At 40.4% G+C, this 15,459-nt stretch overlaps 1 protein-coding gene across 1 annotated transcript in view; it reads right to left on the bottom strand.

Moving 5' to 3' along the window:
- Window positions 1-377: 377 nt before the first annotated feature.
- Window positions 378-15,459, bottom strand: part of Tmem71 (transmembrane protein 71) — a 35,805-nt gene continuing 20,723 nt past the window's right edge. The window contains exons 7-11 of the mRNA XM_051202602.1: window positions 14,667-14,852; window positions 10,800-10,875; window positions 4,005-4,066; window positions 3,840-3,900; window positions 378-934 (exon numbers count right to left, since the gene is read on the bottom strand). Of these exons, the coding sequence (XP_051058559.1) occupies window positions 919-934; window positions 3,840-3,900; window positions 4,005-4,066; window positions 10,800-10,875; window positions 14,667-14,852 (401 nt within the window). The 3' untranslated portion in view covers window positions 378-918. The remainder of the gene's footprint in view (window positions 935-3,839; window positions 3,901-4,004; window positions 4,067-10,799; window positions 10,876-14,666; window positions 14,853-15,459) is intronic.

Below are 15,459 nucleotides of genomic sequence, written 5' to 3'. Positions count from 1 at the left end.
AATACATTGTTCTCTACACAGAATTTTCTCCACCAAAGGGTATAGAGGAGAACATCGTCATCAGGCCACATCCGAGATTTCTTGGTGAGAGTAAAAATAGTATCTTCTACAAGTTTTCAGCCAGTTATATGATTTTACCAATTTCTTATGTTAAAGACTCTAATTTTTCCTTTATTTTGCTCTTAAGAAGTCTTTAATGTAGTATATTTTATCACAATTTGAAATATAGATTGAGAGATTAACATTATTCCACAGAAATTAAAAAAAAACTTAGTAAGGAAAATCATTCAAGAGAAGAATTCATATATATATGAATATATGATATATATGAATATATATATATATGTATATATATATATATATATATATATATCCTGCTCCTGCTCATTTTTCATCAATAGTTAGCTACTGTCTTAGTTCGTTTCCCATTACTATAATGACATACCAAAGGCAGAATACTTAGTAATGAAAAAAGGTTCCCCTGCCTCAAAGTTCTGGAGGTTCAAAGGCGCGGCGCCAGCATGGCCATTTCGAGGTGGATGGCGTCACATCACATGGGGATGAATTTATGCAGCATTATATCGTATGCACAAACGTTGCCTACTTCCAGTGCAACACAGATTAACTATATAAGCCTGTTTGCGTTGTTTAGTTAAAATAGGTCAGCAAAGCATAGCTGTGTTCTGGCGGACCCGAGATATGCATGTCCCAAGCCACTCACAGAATTCTCTAATTAAAATTAATGTTAGAGGCCCACCACCTTAGAGATGACAGGGGGCATTACTCCAGATGTTCTGTGCTCTGTCACTTTTCCATTTCAACCAACAATGTTCCAATAAAGTGGTTTGTTCATTCCAAGTAGACTACAAATTACTGTTTCCTGACATTAACACTGAAGACATTCTTCACCAGTATTCCTCAAGGGCTGTCAAACCTAGATTAGAGAAGGAGAAAATGAATGAATATTCTCACACACACACACACACACACACACACACACACACACACACACAGAGGACCCTGAACAATCATGAGGAAGAGTCGTGCTTCAACTTGGGTTCACTCTACATCAATTTTCCCACTGGTAGTCTTCAGTGCCATTTCCTCTGAAACCAGGCAGGTTTTAACCTTTGAAACCCACCACAGAAATAGGCTAATTACCATTTTATAATATTTTTCATCTGTACCACCTAGTAGTACAGCCTAGAATAGTGGTTCTCAACCTTCCTGATGCTTTAGCCCTTTAATGCAGTTCTTCATGTTGTGGTCATCCCCAGCTATAAAATTATTTTCATTGTTATTTCATAACTGTAATTTTGCTACTGTTATGAATTGTGTGAAATTTCTGATATGTGTGGTATCTGATATTCGACCTTTGTGAAAAGGTCATTAGACATCTCAAAGGGATCACAACCTACATGTTGAGAAACACTGGCTTCAGGGGTAACATGGCTGTAGTTTCCATGCCTTAACTCCATAAAGTTGATTCATACATCATTTTGGCATGAATGAAAAGTTTCCATCTAACAGTGGAAAGTACATGTGTATTCTGGTTGCTCTTAACTTTTAACATGACTACTCACTTGAGAAAAGAGCCTCAGTAGAGGAATTATGTAGATCAGCATATCTGTAGAGAATTGTCAAAACTGTTCATTGAAGTGAGAAGACCCAGTCCATTGTGGGCAGCAACATTACCTAGGCAGGGAAGCCCTAACTATATAAAGAGTGAAAAAAAAATAACTAGCTGAAAAGAGAAAGAATGCATTTGTCTCTTTGTACTATACTGATTATGCAACGTAACTAGATGGTTTGCATTCCTGCTTTGATTTCCCTAAAATTGTAGGCCAAATAAATTACTATAATTTGAAAACTGGCAAGTGATAGAAAGACCTATGTGACAGAGCTCATGTGGAGGGGCTTTTTATTAGGGGAAAGAGGATGGGGAAAGGGGGAGGCAGGGGAGACTGGCCTCTGGACAGGAGCAACAGAAGAGAAAAGAGGGGGACAGAGAGACAGGCAGAGAAGGAGAGAGAGGGGGAGGTGTCCTTCTGTATATATATGTTTCTCTTATTGGTTGATAAATTAAACATTGACTGGATGATTGGACAGGCATTAAGTACAGGTGGGACTAGGAGATCAGGAGAATTCTGGGAAACATAGGCAGACGGAGTCATCACGCAGAGCCCAGGAAGAGAGGATGTGCAAGGCATTCTCCGGTAAGCCAAGCCCACGTGGAATAAATAGATTAATAGAAATGGGTTAATAATTGAGACAGAGCTAGCCAATAAGAAACCCTAGATCAACAGTTGTGTAACTAATATAGTGTCCATGTGTTCATTTGGGGCTGAAGGGTGCTGGGATCAGCTGGGACAAAGAACCTCATTACATGTAAGAGTTAGTGATCGGGAGTAGCACAGAGAATACGTGTGACACACCCCTCACTGCAGTTGTGGTCTCCTGCACAAGATTTGCATGAGACTGGGCTCAACAACATTCCATCATCGGAGGTGCAAGGGCTCCCAAGGCCACACCCTTTTCCTAGGGACCATTGACAGTGAATGATGGTTAGGGCAAGGGTGTCACTTTCTTCAGTGGTGTAGTTGCTGATAAGTTGTTCATGCTCCAATAAATAACCTCCCTCCTATGCTCATTTAAACTCAGTGGGTCACAGATACAAGAAAAGACATGAAAATTGGGGAGGCACTTGGTAGGAAGGAGGGTTTCAGAAGAAGAGCTGAGATAGGGTAAGAGTGGATAAAATGCATTATGTATATTGTGTAAATTATGTATGTATGTACATATATTCTCCTATGAATGAATGAAATTGTCAAAAATAAGGAGGATTAATCAAAAATACTTGATCCTCCCTGGAGAACTCTAGGTAGGGCTGGATAAGGCAAGCCTGTGCACCTCCACTTAGATGTAAAAAGTTATCTAGAACATAGGTAGGAAGTAAATAGTTACCTTAGAAGAATTTTAAGCAAACGCAAATAGCAAGGGTTAAAAATCAGGGACTTAGGGGATGACCCCAACACCCAATTATTGCACTATGAGATTCAACTAATCTTAGTTGTATCAATGGCTGTCCTCGGAAACCTGAAAGGCTGGGGATTATGGGAAATGTCACTCAAAGTGTCAGCAAATCCTCCGCCTTGCTTAGAGCTGTAACAACATAAATCCTCCCACTGTTATTTTAGAGTCAGGACCAACATTTCATAAATAAGGACGTGGGGAGGCAAGTGTGGTGGCCAATAAACTGATCTGACTTGCAGACCCTGCTCTACTGGAAGCCACGGTAGCTGGTCTCAAGGACCATGGTGAAGGTCAGAAACACAGCCTGTCTTGCAGAGGGATGCCACAGAGAAGCCTGCTTTAAATTCTCTGAGCATCTCCCAGATCCTGGGAGCCCTCTGAAATTTTCATCAGGAGAATTTCAGAAGGCAGAGAGAGATTGTAGTTCATAACAGATCATTTCACGGGCACTTTGCCAGGCATTTGGGAAGTGTACCACAAAGACATCTTAAAATGAGATGTTTAGAAAGTGCAATGCTATGAATCTGTAATGACATTTAAAAAAAAAATGGAAAGGACGCTGATTTTCCTATTACTTCCAATGTCTTGGGGCCCTAAAATATAATTCTATTTATTTTTGAGAATAAAGCATAATTAATTCTATGACTATTACTAGGTTTTATCACTAAAAGAAAACATTCTTCCTATGCTGATGGGGGCTGTTCCCCTATGGGGCCCTCACTATCTCTCACTCAGCAGAGACCATCCACAAATACCAGATTCTGTCATATTTGATCAGACAGGGATGACAGGGACGCAGCACTTACTTAGCACAGGCGGTGGCTTTGAAATAGCTGGCAAGAGTGAAAAACAGTGATTTCATAACATCTTGGGTAGAAAAGAGAAAAAATATATGTTTACTTTTTATTTAAATGACCATGATTTGAATAAATTCCAAGAATTACAGCAGCAATCTTGGAAAAGCTACTTACAAGCTGTTGTGATCACCAATGCACAGGTAAAGATGCTGGCTAATTCTCCTCCCATAAACCATCTGAAAAAAAAAAAAAACAAAACCAAGACTGTGTAGTTGTAGCCTGTTAGCCCTGTATTTCCAACACATGCAGTGTTCTTTTAGATCAAGCCTAGACTGTGTTTTAGCAGAAGGGTAGACCGGTAGAGCACCAAAAGAGACCAGAAATCCCTGAACTAGAACTGCATGGACACGCTAAATGGGTTTCTTTTTTTGTTTGTTTTGTTTTAAGATTTAGTTTTACTTTTAATTATGTGTATGTCTATGTGTGTAAGAGGAAGAGCATATGCATGTGAGTTCAGTGTCCACACAGGTGGGGAGCAGAGAGATCACCCTGTAGCCGAAGTTACAGGCTATGATGAGTCACCTAATGTGGGTTTTAGGACCTGAACTTGGGACCTCTGTAAGAGCATTCATTCTTAACTGACGAGCCTCCTTGATAGCCCCATAAATGGATTCTTAAAAAAGATTTACTTTTCATGCATATAAAGTGTTCTGCCTGCATGTGTGCCTGCACAACAGAAGAGGGCGCCACATCTCATTACAGATGGCTGTGAGCCGCCGTGTGGGTGCTGGGAATTGAACTCAGGATCTCTGGAAGAACAGTCAGTGCTCTTACCTTCTGAGCCATCTCCACAGCCCCTGTAACCTGATTTCTATCAGAAATGTAAAAAGCCCCTCAGTAGAAAAATAATCCTCTCCACAAACAGCCTTTAAAGAATCGAACATTTGACAGCAAAACAATGAACCCTCAAGCATGCGTCTTTTTCCTCTGGTTTATATCATTTTTTAAAATTTCATTTTAGGTTCCTACCAAGGCTCTCCCTCCCACCCCTCTTCCTGCTCCCTCTCTGTAGAGAGCCACCGGTGCCATTCCCGAAGATGGCACCGGTTTCCTGTCCATAAGCCAGCAAGGCGCGGGTGCGCGGTCCACATCATGGGGTGACCGTTACGACTGTTGCAGGCTGCAACTGTCAGCAATGGACACAGCTCCTCTGCAACTGTCAGTAACGGACACAGCTCCTCTAGATAAGCAGAGCCCTTTTTCCTTCTCGGGGTCTTCCCTCAACTTGCTGTAATGAGTCGCGCAATAAACACAGCTGCAGAAGAATCCTGTTGTTGAGCATCATTCTTGCAGGCAAGGCGATAGCGCTGGACACCTCTCACCTCTGCTCCCAGCCCAACCCCCTATCCACTCCTCCCAACAGGTAAGAGCTCCCTGTGTTAAGGCTGAGCATGGTATCCCCTCATAGGGAATGGGCTCCAACAGGCCACCTCAAGCATACATATATTTTATCTCACACAACATTGAAATTAAAATGAGTCAGAGACAACATTATAAACCATGAAGTATAAACCTGCCAGAAGAAATCATAGATAAAAACTGTATGTCCTTGCGTTTGGCGATGAATTGCTAAGTACAATATAAAGTACAGAGCGCATTGAATAAAAAGACGAGTAACTGAACTTTCTGAAGATCAAATAACAAAAGCTCTTCTCCAGGAAGAACAGTGTTTAGAGAATGAAAAGACAATGAAAAGTCAGGAGAAAACATCTGCAAATCACAAATCTACTAACAGGCTCCTATCTAGAATACATAAGAGTAATCAAACCTTAGCAACAAGGCAGCTGAATAATAACTAAGCATAATGGCATATCTATGAAATGCCATAATGAACACCATTGCTTTGTATGATAATTTTAAAACTAAAACCCAACAACCAGAAAATAAACAACCTTCAGGAATAGGTGGAAAATGTGAACATACACCACATCTCAGGGAAGAAAATATGCATATGAAGATAAGTATTCAAAGCAATATACAATATCATTTGTCATTAGACGGTGCAAACTAATTTATCAGAGTGGCTTGAACTGCAATGCTGAGCAATGATTACATAATTATCAGAATTGTTAAGTCCCTAAATGGCCATGACAAGTGACAGAGAGGCTGTGGGGCCATCGTTGTTAATGGGAATGAAAATGGTGAAAACATTTTGGAATAGTTTGGTACTTATTTCAAAATTAAAGGCAGACTTACTGTATTACCCTATGATTCTGTTCATTGGTGCATATCCAACTCAGTTCAAGCCTTCTGTCTTTGAATAGATTTTATTAAATCTGTCAAAAACTGAAGCAAACAAGATGTTTTTGACCAGTGGCTATATAAACAGGCTGTCATACAACAACACAATGGGACAGTTTTGAGCAACAAAAAGTGACAGGTCATAATGGAATATATACTGTTGCTGTAGGAATGCATGTTAGGGAAGTGAATGATTTTACACATCAATCATTTACATGAAAAATCTCATAGAATTGGGCAGCACGGAATAAACTTTAATTTGTGCTCATAAAAATTATTGAGGATATTTGCATTTATGTTTAGACGGGATATTGGTCTACAATTTCTTTTTTGTTGTTATTGTTGTTATGTCTTTGTGTGGTTTTAGTATCAGGGTAATAGTAGCTTTGTATACAAAATTTGGAAATGTTCCTTCAGTATCTATTTTGTAGTATAATTCAAGGATGATTGGTGTCAGTTTTCTTTGAAGTTCTGGTAGAATTTTGCACTGAATCCATCTAGTCCTGACCTTATTTTGGTTTGGAGATTTTAATTACTGCTTCTATTTCACTAGTGGTTATGGGTCTGTTAAAACTGTTTATTTCATCTGGACAGGGAAACCTAGAATGAGTCATGTGGCATTGAGATAAGGTTATATATATTAATATAAATGCACTTGGGATACTATGTGTGCTTACATATACATAATTTCCACCCCTGTGTATGGAAGGTTATTATATACACAGAGATATTTCTCATTCCTGTCTACACATGCCCTAGAAGCAATGACATTCCAAAACTAATGAGTAAACTTGGCACCCTGATTTCATAGTGTTCTATAATAAAAAAAATTTTGGAAATTTCAGGGAAATGACTAAAGCTAGAACAGGAAAAATACAAGATGAGTCTGAATTACTTGTTAATTGTTTTCTAAAGAAATATAAAGAATAATGGAACTACTAAGAAATGATGATTCAGAAAGTGTTTTGTGGTAGAAATAAGATTTACTGATTGCGGATTAGGATAAAAAGCATGAGTGGAACATAAATTTAAGGTGACTAAAGGTTTTTGGTTGAGCTGGGAAAGTGAATGCCAGCCCTGCAAACAAACTTGTTTTCATCAATTCACAGAGACGTGCACGTTCTTTCAAATCAGGAGTCAATTTACAAATGATGGCAACTTACTGTTACTGTCAGTTACATGCTACTGCATTCTCGCTTACTTTGTGCTCACAGCTACATTCCTTGTTGCTGTACCATCATGACTTCAAGTAAACTGTGTACATGTTGGCTGGTTTTAAATGCTATAAATGACTTTTCCTATAAATGACAAAAGCCAGGTGCAATAGAATATGCCCGTAATTCTAGCACTTGGGGGTCATCATCAAGAGTACACAGTCAGCCTCAGCTGTACAGAGACTTAAAGAGCAGCCTGGGTTACAGGAAGCACACACACACACACACACACACCACACACCACATACACACACACGCACGCATGCACGCACACACACACACACACACACACACACGCACACACCACACACCACACACACACACACGCACGCACGCACACACGCACATACACCACACACACACACACACACACGCACGCACGCATGCACGCGCGCGCACACACACACACACACACACACACACACACACACACACACACCACGAGTAGTAACCAATCAAAAAGATGGTAAGAGTTCCTTACAGAAAATGGGAAGTACACAAACCATAGTCTTGAATTACATTCCCAGAGTACAAACGAAAATTCTGTAAAGTAGGGAGTGGATAGAGAGGGACAAGGGATGAATGTGATCATACATGTGTTATATACATGTATGAACCTGTCAAAGAATAAATGCATTAAAGTCCATTTTAAAAATCCTTGACTATATACAGATATCTGTAAATGTTTAAGTTTGGATTTTCCAGTTTTCACCCAATGGCCCTTTTCTGTTCCAGGATCCCATCCAGAAAACACATTACACATAGTCTCCTCTGAGATATGACAGCATGGTCATGATGACCTTACTGACTTTGAGGGGGACTTCCAATGTGCTAAATGTCCTTGGTTTGGATTTTTAGCCTTATTTTTCTCATGGCAGGACTGGGAATTGGGATATAGAAGAAAAGCTCTGATGGGGAATGTCCTTCTGTATATATGTTTCTTTTATTGGTTGATGAATAAAATACTGGCCACTAGCCAGACAGAAAGTATAGGCAAGGCTTTGAGATGAGGAGAATTCTGGGGAAAGGAGGTAGATGGTCTACCAGGGAGATACACCATGTGTAGACCTAGAAGATGGGATGCGCTGGGTGTTCTCTGGTAAGATAAGGCCATGTAGAAATACATAGATTAATAGTTATGGGTTAATAATTGAGAGAGAGCTGACCTAGCCATTGGCCAACAATTTTATAATTCATATAATGCCTGTGTGTTTATTTGGGGCTGAAGGGCAGTGGGACCAGGCTAGAAAGAACCTCTGCCTACAAAGTTCTGCTCTTCCTGCACCCTGCCAAGGGCACATACAATTCTCATTGATGTTGATCACCGGAGGTCATGGTGTCAACTAGCTCTTGTCACCACACTGCGTAGACACCATTTCTCCTCTCTTCCTTTGGAAATTAGTTTCTAAACACAGCTCACACAGAAGCGACATGGGGTTAAGCTCTACTTCTCAAGGATGGATGTATCTACACAGATTGTCCCATGAGGAATGTTTCACTGACAGCCCTGTCAAATATGAGACGGGTTTTTCCTGGTCAACTTGGAAGTTTGGAACACACGAAGTTCAAGGAACGCTGACTATGATGGCTCTGAATAATTTCTTCCAGCCATCATTGTACTAAGGCACATTATCTGTTTCCAACTCTGGGTATGTAATGAAGAACGTTACAATCTATTTTTAGCCAGAGAGTCTCCTCCTTTTGTTCTTTTGGTCCCATTGTGATCCAAAACGTTTCTCAAAGCTCATAATTAAGTGGGAGGCTCGTTTTAAAATACCAATTCTCACTAGGCCTAAATTCATATCTCAAGTGGAAGGATCTAGGAGCTGGTATTACAAAATTTAACCTTCCTGAGCAATATGGAGGCATTTGGCCCTCAGGATGCAGGAATTGAGAGCATGTAGCATCTTTCCACCTGAGTCCAAAGCCTGTGAAGCTTTTAGGACTCCACTGTTCATATTTGTTTCATCCGCTCAATTAAAAATGCCAATGAACTTTTGTCATTGAGGACACAGAAGTGAGCACAATGCATTGGTGTTCCTTCTGAAGTGCTCATATTTTTTAAGAGATACTTCAAATTTTATCGTGTGTGTGTGTGTGTGTGTGTGTGTGTGTGTGTGTGTGTGTGTGTGAACTCTTTTGTTTGATTTACATGTGCACATGATTTTATGGTGTATGTATGTGGATTTCAAGATTTGCTTTTCTCTTTCCAGTGTGGGTTCTAGGTGTTGAACTCAAGACATCATGCCTGTACTGTAAACACATTTATTGCTGAAGCATGCAAGTTTCTCACATTCTCATATGGAGAGCTGGATGATTGATACTTGGATAAATGAACCTATAGTAATATGTCAGGAGTAGAAAGGGCTCTGAAGGAAAGGAAAGGATAATACTGTCTACACACACTTGCAGCAAAGGTCCCTCTAATTGAGCATGTGAAGCGACTCAGAAAAGAATTGAGGTCACATGTTAATTAGATTACGTGAAATAAATTTGTACCAGGCAGAGGGAACAAAGACTTAGTGCTGAAGGGACTTGATTATTTTCCTAGAATCTTAGGAAATGGCAGAGCACGAAAGCATGGCAAGAAGACAGAGATTAGGAGGGACACATTAGCACACCCCTAGTCAGGACTGAGTGCTGTGTGTCCTGAGATGCCAAGCTGCTTTCTCTGGAACCAACAGTTGTGTGAAAGTTGACAGAGTAAGACAGAGCCACTTGTGTCAATCCCAACAACAAAACCATAAATCTAGTATGAACAAAGGGTCTTTACACATAACTGCCTGCCAGTAACTATTCCTAAAGGCCCTACCCGGGACCAAAAGTTTCTACCAGCCAAATACAATCTTATATACATAGTACTTCTACAGGAACATATGCCCAACAACTTCCCTTCAACCTCAGTACATCATTTTTATTGTTAACCACTGTGGCCAAAGGTTGTTGTTTCAAACTCTTTGATAGAATTCTCTTTATTTCTCCCTTTATAAATATCACTTTCTCTTCACCTCTGAAGCCACCCATGGCTGCTATGTGTTCCCATGCAGCACTCCACTAGCTCTGAACTAATATTGTCATCCTTTAGAGAATATCTTTTTGATTCTTCCATATTTTAGGATAAAGACTACAATAGGAAAAGTGGGAGAGGGGCTTCAAGTGTTCCGGAATGCACTCGAATGGGAGCTTAGATTGTAACTCTCTTTGCCGTCACTGCTTAAACAGAAGACAACACATGGGGAAATCCATTTCTAAGTAAGGTACGCTGGCTTCTGTATTTACTGTAGAGGACAGGGGAGGTACGTAAAGAATAAAAGGCACTATCGTGGCAAATAAATGGATAAGCCTTAGCTAGAGAGCTATTTAAGATGGCTTGTGAAAGAGGGAAGGAAATCATCCATCAATTATAGCTCCCCATTGATTATGAAATGTTGCAAGAAAGCAAAACCAGACTTACCTTGCACATGCAGAAATGATTAAGCACACTGTGAGCAGGATTGCCTGAAAGGAGGCCTTGTGCATCAGACCGGCTTCTGCAGGAAGATAAAGAAATGGATCATGAACTGCTGATTAATAATCCTGGAGTACAAAATTCCTATTTTAAAGGACCTAAGCCACTTCATAGTTTTCAAATGTATGTCTGTTGAAACAATTGGTTGTCAATGACAAGATAAAATCATTTCAAGTGGAGCTGGAACATGCCTAGTAACTACTTGGTAGCTCACGTATCTAGTTCCAGAGGATCTGATGCCTGCTTCTGGCCTCAATGGGCACCTGCACAGGCATGGCGCATATAAACTCATGCAGACATGTGCATATATGCATAATGTGTAATGCATAAATTTTGAAGACCTTTTCTTAAAAATCGTGTCACATTATGTGGGTCTATTGACTAGAAAATTCCACAGTCAATGGATAAAATTTCCTCTCTTACAGAAAAATAAGAGACTACGCAACTCAAAATGCTTCAGCCTTGCTGTTTGATTTGATACTGGAGGAAGCCTTTGTAGAGTTTATGATAAAGTCAGAACTCTAAAAAAAAGTGAGGATAATTACTATTGTGCAATCATAGCAACAGCAAAAACACTTACAATTTATTATTCACAAATACTTTTTATACATTAGCTTATTTCATCAGCCCCCAAACCGTGCAAAGCAGGGAGCATTATCTGGGTTTTGCACATGAATAAACCAAGATTGAGAGACACGATGCAATAGTCCAAGATCATACAGCCATGAGGTGCCAGGACCAAGATTTAAAAACAGGACATAATATCTTGTCTGAAATGAGACATGGAAAGACAATTGCAACTTTGCATACTGGAAATCTCTAAAGACCAAGAAGACATATAGATAGATAGATAGATAGATAGATAGATAGATAGATAGATAGATATAGATATAGATATATTGAAATATCCCTTTCAAAACTTTGCAATTGCTGAGCTATTTCAACACTGTCAAATCATGGTGGAAAGAAGTACAAGCTTTCAAGCAGATATAACCACGAGAGTCATGCCAATCATGACCGAGTCTCAGATTAAAGCCTATAAGAAATCGGAGCTGATTTAAAGAATGCTACATGAGGCCTTAAAACAAAATCTATGAACAGATTTCCAATCAATTTCCCCCAAATGCTTCAGGAGTTAATTTTACAACAGTTGTTTTTACAAACAGTTTACACCAGCAGTTGTTTAAAACTCAGAGTGTTTAAAACTGTGAGAGTTTTGTGATTTATGATGGATATGGGGGTAGAGGTAGCTACAAATCTCACTGAGCCCCTAGTGCTGGTGGAATCCTGAAGTCTGGCAATTCAAACTGGAGCAGTAGTAAATTATGTCAGCCAAGGGGTGGAGGGTTTATGTATGCCGTGAATTAAATAAATTATTGAGGGTTCGGTGGCATGTCAACCATCCATCTAAAGTGTATTTGAATTCTCCATCTCTCCAGATTTCAATTAGGAAAATAAATCCAGCTTGAGACAGAGGCAAAGATCACTCACTGGCTGTGCACACTTAAGGTGAGTTGGTGTGTCTTTGAATTTGACAAAGGGATGAGTTGCGTGACTTTGAACCTGTCAGACATTGCTCTTTCAGCGGCCATTGACTTGGTACCTATTTTGAATTATCTCATCAGGAATCTGGCCTTGATTCCTCCAACTTCTCCCAGCATTTAGATGCTCTCTCCCTGTCCTCACGCTTTACCACCTTATATTAATTTTAACATTTTTCCATTTTTAAGTCTTTTGTTTCATTTCTCTATTCTCCACTGAAAATAATATCTGCCTCTACACACCATTTTTTTTCCTAGTTTTGAAGGCAATGCCGTATTCTTGGTGGGGAGTCACATTTTCTGCTAGAAGGTGCAGCAGCTGGCTTCTTTTACTTTTCATACCAGAATCTGATCCAGTCAATGCCTTTTGGAACCTCACATAATCGTCAACAAAGTGGCTGCTTTTGCCAAGAAAATGGAGTCCTCCTAGAACTGATGTAACAATTCTGGGACTTATATCATAACTCTAAATGAAAAAAAATCTCTTCTGACAGATTGGAAATCTGAAAGGTATGTGTTTGCAGAGTCACAGGGTGTCACCTTGGGCTCTGAGGAACAACGCCAACATGGAAGAAAGGCAATGACTGGAAAAATGGTCTCTGCTTGGAATTATTTGTATAAGTCAGTAATTCTATCCCCAAAACTCAAGAGCCCTGATTAATACAAACAATGGCATGCAGACTAATGTGCTTAGCATCTTTTGCACCAATGGAAGAAAATTCTCACTCAGGTTTTACATGTAGAGAATGGATATGATGGAGATAGCCAAGCAAGTCAGAGCCCACATAAATATTTTCAGGTAAGTTATACATGCAGAGTGCCTTGAAATCATAGGAGAATAATTTACTCCATCCACCAACCGAGAGGAGGTAGAGGAGACCCATCAGAGGTATTCTCATTTAGAGTGGGCCTTGATGAAGAGTAGGGGCCATCTAGGTACAGCATGTACAACAGATAACAACAAGAACATGCATTTGTCATGGTCGCATTCTCTGCAGTGAACATAAAGACTAATTCATCTGTACAATGTTAGTATTCTTATGTGCACAGTAAACTGATACACTTAGGAATTGTTTCACCACCATCAGGGAGAACTTGTTCTGGATTGTCAGTCTGGGACCCAAGGGCAACCATGACCTTAGTTAGGTTCAAGGAATAATGAGAAACACGGGAAAGCATGCAATAATGGTGCAACTCCTGGACACAAAGCAGAGGAGCTCTGGGAAGCAGAGCTGTGAAGGCTAGGCTCCCTGGAAGAGGGGGCTGCTGAGTCTCAGTAGGTGTTGATAGGTTAGCACTGAACTATGAAGTCAAAGCTTTTTTTTAAATTGAAACTCCTGCACAGGGAGCTTAAAGACCAGTTAGCATTTCCTGAACAGCTGCAGTGGGAATATAATGTATGGGGAACATGCATGAGTCTTTGGGGGGATGCTCAGTGGGACACTATTCATTCATGGTTTATAAAGGCAAATAAAGACAGGGTCATTTCCATTCGATCTCTGCCACCTGCGGTGATAACCTCAAATCTGTTGAGTGTCCGTGTGGACAAGACACATTGAACCTTTTCGGTCATTTTAGTCATTGCAAAGTAAGAAGTAAGATTATCTCTCTTTATAGATGCAAGGTATAAATATTTATAGAGTTTGGCAACATGCTTATAGAGCCTAGTACATTTTCTCCTACAGGGGCCGGCAGAGCTGTAATTTATGGGTGATGATCTCTGCAAGTTCAACAGAGCCAACTCAGCCGTTCTCCCCTGGATGTGAGACTGCACAAAAAAAATGTTATTAATGTGCTACTGACAAACTGGAGTCAGCCATGCACTGGTGAGCTCCTTCCGTTTCTCACGCCAGGGTATATACCAAGAGCTCAGTATCACTTTCCCTCCTGGGGGCAGGGCAATGGAAGACATGTTTTTCTTCTCCTACTTCTTCAAATGTCCCCCTCCTTTTGGAGTATGTCAAGCACACAGCTAAAAATCAAGAAGCAAATAGTCGAGGCCTGTGGCCTTCTCAGCTGCATCCAAACCCAGTGCTCATCAGGCATCAAGGTTCTTGAAAAATAAGGCACTGTAAACTCAGGGCTGCTGAGGACTTCCTGGCTACACTCAAAGGCAGGAGCCTCGACCAGGTCAGCTGGGGTCTAGGTTCCTCCTTCCTCAAGCAGATGGATGCCAGTTCCCAAGTGCATATTAGTCATTGTTATGTCATTCCTAGGTGGCAAGAAAAGAAGAAGTCTTTGGGTGTGGCAAAGATTAATAAAAATGACTCACTTGAATGCACCAAAATGTTCTTTTGGAAGTATCCTGATGCTTTCATTTGAGGCTGAAGAGAGGAATTCTGGGGGCTTTCTCTGAGATGGTGAGACGGGATATGGCCAGAAGAAGAGGCTTCTGGGGTGTCTGTGATTGGCTTCTGAGAATTCCAACCATCACTCAGAGAACAGTCCAGATCACTTCCTAGGAAAGCAAAAGAATTATTCTCTCTCTCTCTCTCTCTCTCTCTCTCTCTCTCTCTCTCTCTCTCTCTCTCTCTGTGTGTGTGTGTGTGTGTGTGTGTGTGTGTGTCTGTCTGTCTGTCTGTCTGTCTGTGTGTCTGTGTGTGTGTATGTCCGGATGTGTTGCTTACCCACATACTTGTCTATATACACACACGTACATACATACATACAATGATGCTGTTGTAGTTTATTTCTGTTGTCATGATGAAACACCCTGACTAAACCTTTCAGTGGAAGAAAATGTTTATTAAACTTATAGTTCCAGGTTACAGACTATCATTTCGGGTAAGTTGAGGCAATAATTCAAGTAGCTAGTCATAGTAAACTAGTCCCCCCCAGTCAAGATTTAAGAGAAACAGGTCTACCCATACTTGTTTCTGCTCAGCTAGCTTCTTTCACTCTTACACTAGGAAATGGTGCATTTCACAGTGGACTAAATCAATGGACAAGCAAGATAATTACCCATAGGCATGCCTACAGGCCAACCTGGTCTACACAATGCCTTGCTGAGGTCTTCTCTTCTCAGGTGACTCTGGGTTGTGTCAAGTTGACAACAGAAATTAACC

Source organism: Phodopus roborovskii, unplaced genomic scaffold (assembly GCF_943737965.1).
Source record: "Phodopus roborovskii unplaced genomic scaffold, PHOROB, whole genome shotgun sequence".
In the NCBI taxonomy this organism is placed as follows: Eukaryota; Metazoa; Chordata; class Mammalia; order Rodentia; family Cricetidae; genus Phodopus; species Phodopus roborovskii.
This window is presented reverse-complemented; position numbering and strand designations above follow the sequence as displayed.